Below are 14,106 nucleotides of genomic sequence, written 5' to 3' on the forward strand. Positions count from 1 at the left end.
CTGCGTACTAGCTAGCATGATGGAGTTTATATACTGCTGGGCGGGTGCTATGATGTTACTGATGTTGAATTTGTTTTATCTTATTTTATTTATAAGGTTAGTTATTAGAGTTTCCAACTGTCCTGTAAAAAACGGAATAGTCTGGTATTCAGAGAAAATATTGCGCGTTTCGTATTGAGGTGAGAAGGAACACAGTTTGTCCTGGACTTCAGCTACAATGAAAAAATACACAAAGCTGGATTTATTCTGTGTCTTTGCTGTCAGCTGCCTCTTCTTCTCTCATTCTCTCCCCTCTCTCTCCTGTTTCTACTTCAATCATGAAACTGATCAATGATCAGCTGATCGGCTTTTCTCTCTTGTTTGTTTATCGCCCACTTTGTGCCAGAAAGAGGAAACCAGCGGATGTCGCGCTAAACAACAGCAGCATATTTAAGCTTGATCAGCTGTTGTTAGAATTTATTTAATATTAATTTCTAGTATCAGCTGATGTTTGCTGGAGCCACAGCTGTAAAAGCTGCTGGTCATGATACCGGTTTGGATTGTGGTGAGAAGGAAACATGAAGATGAAACCAGGAGATGTCCTTACTGAATCATCAGAGCTGAACAGGTGATGGAGAAACAGGTTTACCTTTTAGGTCAGCGGTCTCCAACCTTTTTTGTACCACGGACCGGTTTATGCCCGACAATATTTTCACGGACCGGCCTTTAATGTGTCGCGGATAAATACAACAAAATAAAACTAGTACCGGTACCGAAAAAAAGAAGATTTATTCATAACCAGTGTTGGGAAGGTTACTTTTAAAATGTATTCCATTACAGATTACAGAATACAGAATACATGCCCCAAAATGTATTTTGTAACGTATTCCGTTACGTTACTCAATGAGAGTAACGTATTCTGAATACTTTGGATTATTTAATATATTATCATGCTGTTTACAACTACATGAATGTGATTTATTACTATTACTGAAGGTCCGCGGCTCCGAACCGTAGTAAAGGGACCTCTGGCTAATACGTGGGTTCCGTGTTGGGCTCGTAGCTGAAAAATAGCTTTACTTTGTTGTCTGGGTCAACTTTTCTTGCGAGAGACAGAGAGAGGCGTTGAAAGACTGCTCCAACGGAACTTATTGTTTCGGAGGAAAACACGAACACAGCGTACAGTCGAGTCTTAATAGCTTACTTACAACTGGGCTCGTCAGGAACTCTTCTTGGCTGCAGTGGTTATTATTATATTTACATGCTTCCAGCTCCCGTTTCTGCTCGATGACAGCTGTACTTTCCCTTTTTCTCCCTCCCTCGCTCACAGACACATAACGTGTATGGCAGTCCATTCTCCCTGCAGCACGGACTACACTGCCCATGAGGCTGCATTCTTTAGAGCTATGTCTGTAGCATTCTGCCTGTTAGCTTAGCACAACAACAACAACAAAAAGGCGCTCTCTCACCCAGGAAACACGCAGAGAGAGCGTCACCATGTAACCATGGCAACCGTAGTGCTGCCGCCTAGAACAACAGAACGTAGCTGTCAAACAAAACCCAAACAGTCCTGACCCGCGACAATATGAAACAGGAAAGTACCGCAGTGTAATCCATTTATTTCAACAAAGTAACTGTATTCTGAATACCACCTTTTTAAACAGTAACTGTAACGGAATACAGTTACTCATATTTTGTATTTTAAATACGTAACGGCGGTACATGTATTCCGTTACTCCCCAACACTGTTCATAACACACGTGAAAAGACCCAGGAAAACCGAGTTAACGATCAAAACGATAACAAAATAACGCTGAAAACGATAAAAACCCTGAAAATCATACATTTCACACCTGAGCCTCAACTCTCGCAGCCCGTTACCAAACGACTCACGGACCGGTCCTAGGCCCGGGGGTTGGGGACCGCTGCTTTAGGTGACATAAACGAGTTGAAGGGAAGTTATGAACTGTTTCTGAGAGACTAATAACACCAGGATCCTTTTCTAAGTAGCTGACAGCTGGTAACTGCAGCAAAGTTTTGCCAGGGGGGCAGGTAGGCATTAACAGGGAGAGGGGGGCACAAAGAAATACTTTTCTTTTTTATTCTCATTTAAAATGTTTCGCTTTTAAAAAATAATTATCTGAATCTTACAACAAATGTTTTCATCTGATGTCAAATGTATAGAAATCCATTATTGTACATAGTAATTTTTTTTAGGATCCCATCATAATTTCTTCAGAAGTAGCTAAGTACTGCATATGATGCCAGTATTTTCCCACATTTTCTAGATACTGTACCAGTACTGTGTGCAAAATGCCATCAAAAAGTCAATTAAGTTTTATTCTTTCTCACCTGTCTTTCTGTCTCCTTTCACTTTTTAAAGGTTGCCATGTTAGAAAAAATATTTTGCCCTGCCATGCTGTTTATTGATGTGGCAAATGAATGGTTTATGAAAATATATCTAAATCTGTCATCAGTAATCAGTAATGATCATGTCTCCCCTCTAGTCTTCTCTGTCTTAATTTCAGGTTTTCACCATGGGTTGTAGATAGTTCAGGAGGTTAAGTTGACCAAGCAGTTTAGAATACCAGAATAGGGAGGATGGTGTAGGTTTAAGTTTATTAGACTGATACATATATACCAACAAGACAGTGTACATCACTGTGACAACAGCGTTTGTTTTCATTCAAAGGCTTTATGGTTTTTCCTATAATACCTGGTGGGCCGGTCTCTAGTCAAAATGCCCGGGCCGATTTTTTGTCCCAGTCCAGCCCTGCACACACACACACACCCACACACACACACGTGCACGCACATGCACACACACACAGACACACACACACTTCCCTTCTGGAGACGTTTCCATGACAGGTCAATCCATGAATTAAAGGAAACTCAGCCACAGTAAGTGGGAATTAACTATTACAGTGTGTAAGTATGTGTGTGTGTCTGTGTGTGGTTCCCAGTCTGTGTTGAAAAGTTGTTTTTATAACAAACTCAGAGTGCATATTTTCTCAACATGTTGCTGCAGTGTCCCGAGCTGCCCGAGTGCCTCTGAGCTCTCACACACCTCTCCTACACACACAAACACACCTATAGTTTGTCCTTGTGGATAACAGCCGATTACCGAGAACATTTTCAAACATGACACAGCTCACAGTCTGCTGAGTGACCTTAAAGAAAGCGACAATCTTCATTTAGAAAACAGATGTAGAACTTTTCTGCTGGGCCTTCAGTGAGGGTTTCAAATGTTTTATTGAGTTCTGACATTTACCCATAATGTGTTTAAACAGCAACAGAAAGTAGCGAGAGTCCGTCCAGGACTGCAAGTGTATGCCAGATTATGCCAAAGCACCAACAATGGCAGACGATGACTCAAAGGTAGCTGCAACAGAGCCTCAGCATGAAAACATGCCTTTGCCTTTATACTTTGTGATAATTGTACAGAGAGTAAAGTTTTACATAACTCACTGGTTTCACAGCTATAGGCAGCTATAGCCCCTATGTGTTTGCGAGGCATCACTGCAGCTAATATGGACTGTAGACAATCATGCTGCTAGCATTACCTGTCAGGATTGAACTACACCCTCTTGTTGAATAAATTCTCATTTCTGTCACCTAAAAACAAGGTGGTGATGAAATTAACGCTAAAATTTAGACTTCAAAGACTGGAGTTCTTAAACCGTGGGTGACATCATGCAGTCTGTCGAAGTTATGATACAATTTATGGCTTTTCTGGAATAAGAGCATAAAATAGCAACACAAACAAATTTAGATTTCTCCAACATTTGTGTAAAATAACAGCTATTTAGATTCAAATCGTGAACCCATGTTGACTTTATTGATGTTTTACCTTTGACTAAAAACGCACTGTATTTAACCAAACGAGTCCAGAAGTAGCAAAAATGGACTAAAAACATCGAACTGCTACACTTAATGAGGGATGCATTGGTACTTTGGTTCCTCCTGGACGCCTGCTTTACATCACCCTGCACTTTGCTGTTCATCGGGACAGCTGTGTTTGGAAGTGTAACGACTCTACCAGCCAGTATTGTCAAAGCATCCATGTATGATTCAGACACATTTAGATGTAAAGCCTGGATAAGACTTGGGTTGTGTGATAAGCTGCTGCTCTAATGTCTCTGTTATGTGAAGGGTCTTTGTTTTACCTGGAGCCAACAGGTGAGTCACTGGGAAAACGGAAAGGCAAATTATAGAGGAGTATGTGTATGTGTTAGGGTTACATCCTGGTATAGCGCAAGCTGTCAGGCCTCGTCTGCCTCCATGTCTCTGTGCATTACTCTGTCTTAGTTACTTCCTTTTTTATTTTGAAGATGGATTATTTGTACTGAATCTTGTACTTCCCGTCTTTGTCCTGCATTTGGGTTATCTTCCTCTGTGAGTGTTACACTTTCAGTTTTTAAATTTGTGCATTGTTTCAATCCCTACATCGCAGTTATGCAGAGAAACGCTGCAGGAAGACAACCCTTATAACCCTCATCAGGTTACGCAGGTGTCATTTAATCCAACAACATTGATCGATCGCAGCTCTGAAGAAAAAAGCATGAAGAGATCCGGGTGCATGTGTGGGAACTTGTTGCACATGTTTCTCTTTTAATCAGCATGTAAGGGGAAAGTCCACGTTTCTGTGTCAGTGTCTCAGCCGAGCGATCTCTGTGTTTCTGCTCTGCGTTTGATTATTTACCGTACCTTTCTCTGGTGGACGGCTGGACAGTGCAGAGAACGTGAGGTACATGACATAACAGCTGATGATGGAGGCCTGAAGGAGCCCAGACCGAGGCTGTTCTGTAGACAGAGAGAAAGACAGAGGATGGTACAAAAGTTCTCAAAGGGGAGTCCTGAAAAGTCTGGCCATGATTATTTTTCATCTCGAGGAAGAAACCTTCAGCTCAGCACTTCAAACTGCTATAAAGAACCATCAAACCTGGCAACGCTACTGTTGTCCCAGCACAATGACCAGGATGTAACTGTCCTCCATTCCATATAGGGTCTATTTTTCTTTTTTTATAAATATTTTTATAAAATATAGAATATAAAGATTTTTTACCAAACTACAGATTTGCACAGTACAAATGCACACTACACTACCTCATGCTGTGTGATAAATGCAGTGGAGTTAAAAGTCTTGATGTGTATTCCTAGAGTCCATAAACTCTCACAAAATGTAAATACTCATGTAAAGTACCAATACCATTACCTGTACTTGTCTGAAAGTACAGGCCTGTGTTTAATCCTGAAGCCCAGACATGTGTAGGCAAAGCACGTCTGGTTTAATGGGAGAAGCAGATAATGTTAGCTTACATCAGCTCTCCGTTCAACAGGTGTATGTTTGCACAGCTGGATGTGGACTAAGTGTTATTTGCAGATTTGTTGCCGTGAGCGTGTTTCATCGACTCACTCTGTTTCACACACGGTGTGACGGCAATGAAGGACATGAGACCACAGAGTCCCAGGTTGACCCACAGCAGGACTTTGTTGAAGTGGCAGGCAATGGGGTGGGTGTAGTACTTGTACATGAAGGTGAAGGCCATAGTGGCGATGGTGTAGAAGAACAGGGTGGCGCACATTACCGCCAGGTACCAGCGCTTGTTTTCTGCTGCTCCAGTCAACCTGAGAGGACAGATGATCGTCAGAGCTTGACTGAGTTCATATTCAAGTGTCATGGTGTTCCACTGCAAGAGTGATTATTCCACTTTGAATTTGGCGAGACAAGGAAGCTGGTGGGAAAGTGGCATCCAATTATTACATCAGGCTTCATTTTTAACTGAGAGTTTATTCCAGCCCTGTTGTTTTACCTGTTAACACTAAAAACAACAGATCTGTATTGTTTTGACTGAACACATCACACCTGAACCGTATGCTTACCAAAGCAGAGCTGGGCTTTGAGCCATTAATAACACCAACTGGGACTGTAAGAACATTTCCTCTGCTAAGGTCCATAAACATTAAAGATGAATCTCTTAGTCTGCACATCTGCATCATATACATGAACTGTGGATAAATGACATGTACAGTAACATTTGCTCTCCTTGCCATCCTCATGGGTAGAACTCGGTGGTTAGTGGTTCAAACCTCTTGTTATGGAGATTTAAACTCACACAACTGGAAAACAACTGGAAGACAGAATGCATGTATACAGCCTACTTTGACGTGAACATGTTTAGCATCTTTAGCATGTAGCTGAAAGTAAACCTAAAGTTATGTTTAGAAGTGAATGTGATTTTCTATGGAAAAGGTTTCAGAGCCTTCATTATAACACGGTCTCAGTCTGTAGTTACTTTCATTAGTTTGTATAGTTTCATGTGTGTATTTGATTTTCGTTTAATTGTGTACATGTTTTTAATTTGCTGTACCAACAGGCACCTATAAATCAAATGTGTGACTGTTATTGTTATTAAGATGGAATTCGGAATATCTCACACAGTCACTGAGTCAGTCGGGTATTTAGGACTCACAGTGGTGAGGCCAAGGATTGAGAAGACAGTAAGAATAACACTGGAGTCAGCTTGATAATGCAAAGAGAAATCTGCCAGGTGCTGCAGCTGTGAACCAAAGAATATTTGGTAACATTTCTGACCTGTAAACCAAGACTGGAGAGACAGTGGTGAATGAAAACTCCACGTCATTGTAAAGAGAGAAAGAGGCTTTTCTGCCTGTCTGCAGTGGCCTCAGAAAAGGCCTGAATGAATAAATCCTCTTAGCTGTCGTGGCTACAACTCATCAGAGTTCAGAGGTGGCTGAGCCTGACGACAAAGGCAGCCGCAACAGCTGGATACAGTAAATAACATCTGGGATACGTCTGGACGGATAAATGAGGACATGACAGAAAGGATGCAGAGAGGATAGAAGTGCCAACAGAATTATTATTTCTTAGTCCGTCGGTTCTCCGGTCACTCGGAAACTGTTCAAAATTCATGAACACGTCCTTCTTTTCCTGAATATTTGAGGTCTGGATGATTTTCTTTGATCACAGCAAACTGAATACTTTTGGTTTCAACTACTCCAGACGTCTGAAGACAGACTTGTGGTTGCTGTTTGTCGCATGTTTCACCCACAGAAAAAGCAAATAAAAAAAGAAGCAGCGCTCTGTTTTACTTAGCTGGTGCTGAATGAGTCTGATTTGAGTTATTCTGCAGGACAGAAATGAATCATCAGCACTGGCTTCACACGAGGCTGGAAGAAGCTGCAAAGGACCCAGAAACCGTACATAACAAGAGATGGATGCTACAGGTCTGACAAGTCCAGCTGTATATAAATGTATGAGCGCAGTGGCTTTTCTTAAATAACACAACACTATGTTCAGTTTGGAAATGATGCACATTAGTGTCCAGAAGGATGATAAAGCAGTATATGCTGCACATCCCCAATTTATAAGCTTTATCCAAAATGTTTCCATTTCTCTTGTAAATATGCAGATTACAGAAATAAATAGATGTGATTGTGTGTATTGTTTCATTGGTATTTTGTGAAGGACTTGTGTTATGCTGAAAACCAAAAATATGTGTTCACTGCGAAACAAAGAAAACATGTCATTCCAACACCATGTGGCGCTCCTCCTCTGGATTCAGTCTTTCCAGATGTTTAATCTGACTGCAGGGATTCGCTCTCATCCAGCACTGCACCGAGGCATCCCAGAGCTGCTGGATGTGCTCATGGTCATGAATCGTTTTTTCATAAAGTTTCATCGTGCAAAGACGCATTATGATGTCAGCAAAACACAAGCAACACAGCAAACACAAAGTTAATGACACACTTTTTAACAACGTCAAGATCCCCACAGACGGGGTAAGTGTGTCCTTGTTTTGGATGATTGTCAAATGAGTGATTCCACACAGCTACGAGTTCGTCTTCTTCATTTCACAACATAAAATCACACATTAGGTGATTCTGTAGGACAGTCTTAGTCTTACCAGTTCTTGTTCCAGGTATGTGCAAACGCTGTGATGAGGATGAGCTGAATCAAGATGAAGGCGAATCCTCCCACCACACCAACATAATGCCAAGCTGAGGCAGGTAAAAGAGAGAGAGAAGCGCCATCATTCAGTGATTTATTTCAAGATGACAGAGGAAGCAGTTAACAGGAAAGGAAAAACAAGAGCAACCTGTATATAATAAACTGGCTGTGATCTCAAACTTGTTTCAGCATATTTATTGTCCCCAAACAAAGTGAAACCGAGCTGCAGAGATTTATGGCCCGTTGATGAATGCCCTGCAGGGTTTCGATAGTGCTCAGGAGCAGATCTCTGCTGCCCCCTAGAAGGGTTTAGAAGGAAGGTCATATCTGCTCTCAGGATGGATTTGCTTCCAATGAAAAGCCTGATAGAAAAGTTTCTCACCATGCAAGAAGGACTCTGTTGGGATGAAGAAGGCAGCAGTGCACATTCCCAGCAGTGTGATGAACTTAAGGAACCAGAAGCTGAAAAAAGAAAGAAAAAAGGAACTGTTAGTTTTTGGGGGGTTTTAAACCTTCAATATAAAAGCTTTTTTCCAACGATTTTGTAATTTTTACTAATTTACAAGTGCTGTATTACTTCTCTATTGAACCTACAAACCCACTCATTTCTGATACCAAGAAAAGAAACAGCAGAATCTGAAAAACGTACCTTTTGCAGACTTCTGAGCTCCAAATCGGCTTGTTTGCTCAAACTTACTTTATTCATCTGATGTGGAATGAAAATATATTCACTGTGGTGTGTTTTTGAACTAATAATTAGAATCAGCATAAACTCAAGCTGCTGTTGTAAAGATTTACAGCATCTGCTACCAACATGAACATTACATGTTTTATGTTATTGGATTTTCTTCCAGCTACAGACTGAATGTCTCTGTGCAGAATTTTAAAATGCTTGTGTGCTGCTCATGTTTCCTCAGAAATGAAATTCATTGTACTGACTTTAGTGGCCTCATACATTCAGATAAATACTTTATTTAACAAGAAAAACAATTGAAACACAAATAATAAACTCCCAAAGAGGGAGGTGCACGTTGATGAGCACAGTAAGTTTTTCCTCCGTGCAAACACTGTTTATGTGTCTGCGTCTGGTCTTTAAGAACGAGGGTACTCGGTGCTCTGCAGGCCACTGTTAGAGCTGTAACCTTTCACTGTGCTACTACTAAGACTCCTGTGAGTTTATTTATACCAGACAGAAGCAGCAATCCAGTCTGTCAAATCCTAATCCGAGTTACGTCACAGCTATAATCGACTGCACTGCAATGGAAAGTGCAACAACAAAGAGCTTTAATTAGAGCAGCAGCTTTCAGTAGGTACAGGCTGGAGTATTTAAAGGCGTGTGTGAGGACACACTCCTAAAGTCTAATTTAAATATTCAAGGAAATCACATAAAAGCAGGCGGTGCACATTTAGGTCAGATCTGCTGCACTTGCATAACAGTGTTACAATAATATCCTGCGTTATGCTTTTGATTGTTAATGTGAATAAGAAAACATTACAAAATGTAAAAACTGAATATTTTCTTGAGTATTTTTAACTGAAACATGATTGACTCCAATCTGCCTTCTTTACAAGACCTGCACAGGTCACATGACACATCATCTTCTGTCCCTGCTCATAACCTTCACACAATGCTTCATTTCTCTTTTATATCCTGCTGTCTGTATGTAGTTAGGACATATTCCTATAGTGTGTATTTATATTAATATCTATACAGAGATGTATGTATTATGTATAGTGTAAATAGATAGAATAATATGTATAAAATACACAAACACTACCATTGAAAAGTTTGGACACGCCTTCTCATTTACTGTTCTTTCTTTGTGGTCACGACTGTTTACATCATAGATTCTCACTTTTGTAAAGTGTAGAGTTGTTTGGACAAACATACGGTATTTTACTTTTAGGCCCAGATTGGGAAGACTCCTACAAATAGCTATTGGTTGATTGATTGATTGATTGATTGATTGGTGAACTACATTATTAACCTCTAACAGTCTGTACGTGTATCTTCTTGTCACTCATTGTAACATGTTGGTGCTGAAATGTGGAAAAAGGCTCATGTGTAACACTTCACACTGACCCGTTGTGTATGAGTGCTCTGAAGTCCTGACTGGACTTCACGTCAATGAGGAACATCGCCATCATCAGGTAGAAAGAGGAAGTGCCGAAGCAGACTCGATAGACCGCAGAGTAGCCCACCAACATCTCACAGTGGCCCCCGCCGTGCGCCTGGTCACACACCACGTTGAAGAAAGGCACCTGAAGTGACACGTCACATTCATGATGACGTCAGAGATGGTGCTTCTCCACACTGACTGACTATTCAGTGTATTTTCGTCTACACATTAAATTCACACAGCTAAGACAAATAATTTGGTTTATTTATTCTTTTGTTCTTGAAACTCTTACCTGCAGCAGTTATTTGCAGAACTACGTACAGAATAATAATGTTTAGTAGTTATTATTCTGTATGACTTTATTTAATGTTTCTCACATTGTTCATTGGGGTTTGAATTCACTCATGACTGTGGACTTTGTGTATGGAGTCAGAATAGCTGCACTGTATAAAGCGCACTGGTAACATATTGAACAACTGAGCAAACACTCACATTTTCCCTGACGAGCTCGGAGACCGTGCGGGACAGCATGAGGCAGGAGACCGCACAACTCATTATGTGAAAGAGCGTGTACATGACCCGCGTGCTGGTGGAGGATTTGACCGGAGGGCAGAAGGCACAGCAGAGCGAGCAGGGAGCCGGCCCACAGCAGCAGCATATCTGAGGAGGAGAAGAGGCAGCTCAGCATCCAAACAGCACACAGGCCACGGACATATTTCTGTCTGCTGTTACAACTGTCACACATAGCAGCTGAGAAGATGTGAACTGTATTTCACCAAAATCCCACTTGATCTGAAACGTGTAATATGTTAGTAAATACACTGCATGCTGCAACAAGTGGAGATAAAGTTAGAAAAATAAAATCTTTGGCATGTGGTCACTTCCGGCACACAGCATCTCCTGAGTCAAAAGAGCATCTGACGGCCGTGGGTGATACATGAGGTCAGACAGCAGAGTAGAAATGATGTGCACTGATATTCAGTCCAGAGTGCTGAAAAATGAAAACCATGAACTACTATGAGCTCCATAAATTTGTTGCCTTTCAACAACAGGAGAACTCTTGATCCTTAAGCTCTAATTTACTTTACGGGTATTTGGAGTAGTTTCAAACTGCTTTAGTACTCATTGAAAGTTGAAGACTTCCTGTAGTGGGCACTGCAGTGTTGAATCGTGCTGTATGGTTAAGTTTACGTTAAGCAGAGTTTACTATCGATGCATGGATTGAACTCCCAGTGCTGTTCCACATCTCTGCAGACCTTTTGGTGAGCAGCAGACCTCTACAGGACAATGTGTCCTGCTGGTACAGGGACCCGGAGGATTGAAAATCCTAAACACTGCATCTGCACAATCCAAGTATTAAAAGCAAAACTGTCTGAAGACATTTAAAAGTCCCAGTCTCACACTGCCAATGATGGCAGATTAATGAGTCCACTGGCATCTGGCTGGTTCTGATTCTCATCAATCAGAGCTGTGGATGACTGAATGTAAGCCCGTGTCCACTGATCCTGAACTAAACCTAGAGGAGAAACCTGCACGCTCATCTGCTCATGTGCTTCAGCAGCCTCTGCAGTCTGTCTGTAGTAACTGTGTAGTTTTATATTGTAGATTGTATTTCTCTGCTTTGCTTTGTGAACTGTGTGCATATTTGCAGGCACTGGAACTGCACTAAATACTAAAGGAGTAAATCCAGATGTATTATCACTCATCATGTGCACGTCTTAATCTGATAGATAATGCAGAGAGGATTATCCAACATCTTCTCATTGAGGGGAAGACTGCATCAAAATAGATCTTTAATCTTGGTCAGTGGCTGAAAAATGATTTGATGAAAGACGATTAAATGGAGCGTATATCTCCTGATATCCCTTCCAGCTGAAGAATGGGTTTCCATTATGCACTGACTGCTCACATGGCTGCAAATCAGTCAGTCAGTGATGTTGCTCTGGTCATTTTTGTGGGGAACAGTTTCCGTTTGTTGGTGCTACCTTTTCTATTTTTGTAGATTACTTTAAATTTTGAAGAAGAAATATGTGCTTTATTAGAATTCTATAATTCTAAGATAGATTTTGGTCTATATTACAATATATGTATATATTAACACGTACATATGTGTGTTTGCTGCAGATTTTGGGATTCACACCCATGACTTGAATCTCCCATTCCACCACATCATAAAGGCTTTAACTGTGGAGCCCAGTGAGCTCATTGATGAGACTATTGTGATGTGGTGTGATGTCCTGCTCTGAGCAGCCGTCACAGAATGGTAAATGGACTGGTTCGTATATAGAGCTCTTCTACTCTGAGCATTCAAAGCACTTTATACGACTTGCTTCATTCACACACCCGCAAGCACCTTTATCTCTCTTTCCTTTGTCGTTTCTAACCTTCACACTGCGATGGATGAATCAGGAAGCAACGAGGTGAGTATCTTCTCCAGCAGCCAGGGATTGAACCCCCAACCTTCTGATTAGTAGATGACCAGCTCTACTGCTGTGGCTCCTCCTGAGCTACAGAATGGGTACACTGTGGTAGTAAAGGTCAGCAACACTACCCAGGTAGGCCGTGGTGTTTTAACAATGCCGCTGCTAATGGACTCGAATGGTGCCGAGACAATATCCCCCGCACTATTGAACCACCAGCAGCCTGAAGCCAGTGATGCCACACAACATGGATCTATGCTGTCCTGTTGTCTCTGACCCGGACATCTGAATGTTACAGCAGAAATTCATGCTATCAGAGCGGGCAGCATACTTCCAGTCTTCTGTGTGAACTGTAGCTGCAGTTTTCTGTTCAAAGCTGACAGGAGAGCCACATAATGTGAACTTCTGCTGCTGCAGCCCACTTGCTTCAAAGTTTAACATCGTACATTCAAAGACGTTCTTCTACATGCCGCGGTTCTAACAGGTGGTTACTGCTGCCTCAATGTCTGCTCAAAGCAGTCTGACCATTTCCCTCTGACACCAGCAACACACTTTCACCCAGAGAACTGTCACTCAGGTTTTCTTCTTCAGACCAACCTCCCAGAGATGATTATGTGGGAAAATACAGTAGATCTGCAACAGACCCGCCCATCAGACACCAGCAACCACATGCACAGTCACTTAAACCAGCTTTGTTTACCATCTCTGTTTACTTTCTTACATACTGTACACATTTACATGCTTATTGTTTATTTGTCTATTAGTCAAGTTGTAGATTTGTTAATAAAAGTGCTTTTATCTGCACTCTGACTGATGGTCTGACAGCCCAAAGAGAAGCATGGAGATACTGTAATAACTCCAAGTCACTTGATAATCACAAAATAAACTACTTTGTAAACTGAACACCTAAAACCATCTCTCAGCATGCAGAGCATGAGAAACCATAAATGCATCAGATGTAAATTGTCCTTTTTTGCATTCTGAACAAACCAGAACTGTTCATAATAAAGAAGTGCAGATGTTTCTGATGGAATAAAGAAAACTACACATAAACAAAAGGGAAACTTTATAGAATTTATAAAAAAGGTTTATAAGTTGAGCCACCTTACAGACAGCCAGGTGTCTGCCCTGTGGCCTAGTTTAAGGTTCATAATGCAGGATTACTGGTCACAGAGCAAAGTTGGGCCATGGAGATTAAACCAAAAACACGAATAATCACTTTCATTTAAAAACAGCCAAATAAAAGAGTGGGTCACACAGCATATTCAGGGCAGACCACAGACTGTTAGGTACAGAGTGAAGACTAAACGTGGAGGAGTTTGTGAGATAGAGATGGAGTCTTCATTCAGGCATTCATGGACGTTTGCATAAATGAGCCAGGTTGTCCTGTCAAATCACAAATGTAAGAATATAATTTCAGAAACACAGGAGTCACTCAACGTGTTACTTCTACATGATGACGATCTCATCTGCACCTTTCCAAGTATTAAGTGCTAATCCTGACCCACATCTGCCTTTCACTTTGTATCGCAAAAGGACCTCTGTCAAGTTTATGTATTTTAATCTATGTATATTTCTTATAATATGTCCTTTGCATTTTATTTTCATCCAC

The 14,106-nt window shown here is 41.2% G+C and overlaps 1 protein-coding gene across 3 annotated transcripts in view; it reads right to left on the bottom strand.

The window, feature by feature from the left end:
• Positions 1–14,106, bottom strand: part of serinc4 (serine incorporator 4) — a 29,356-nt gene that overhangs the window by 8,877 nt on the left and 6,373 nt on the right. For all 3 annotated transcript variants that reach the window (XM_026150941.2, XM_026150857.2, XM_026151019.2), the window contains exons 2-7: positions 10,567–10,734; positions 10,038–10,216; positions 8,337–8,416; positions 7,911–8,004; positions 5,399–5,610; positions 4,690–4,785 (exon numbers count right to left, since the gene is read on the bottom strand). In XM_026150941.2, the coding sequence (XP_026006726.1) occupies positions 4,690–4,785; positions 5,399–5,610; positions 7,911–8,004; positions 8,337–8,416; positions 10,038–10,216; positions 10,567–10,734 (829 nt within the window). The remainder of the gene's footprint in view (positions 1–4,689; positions 4,786–5,398; positions 5,611–7,910; positions 8,005–8,336; positions 8,417–10,037; positions 10,217–10,566; positions 10,735–14,106) is intronic.

The sequence above is a fragment of the Astatotilapia calliptera genome, chromosome 1, assembly GCF_964374335.1.
Source record: "Astatotilapia calliptera chromosome 1, fAstCal68.1, whole genome shotgun sequence".
Taxonomy (NCBI): domain Eukaryota; kingdom Metazoa; phylum Chordata; class Actinopteri; order Cichliformes; family Cichlidae; genus Astatotilapia; species Astatotilapia calliptera.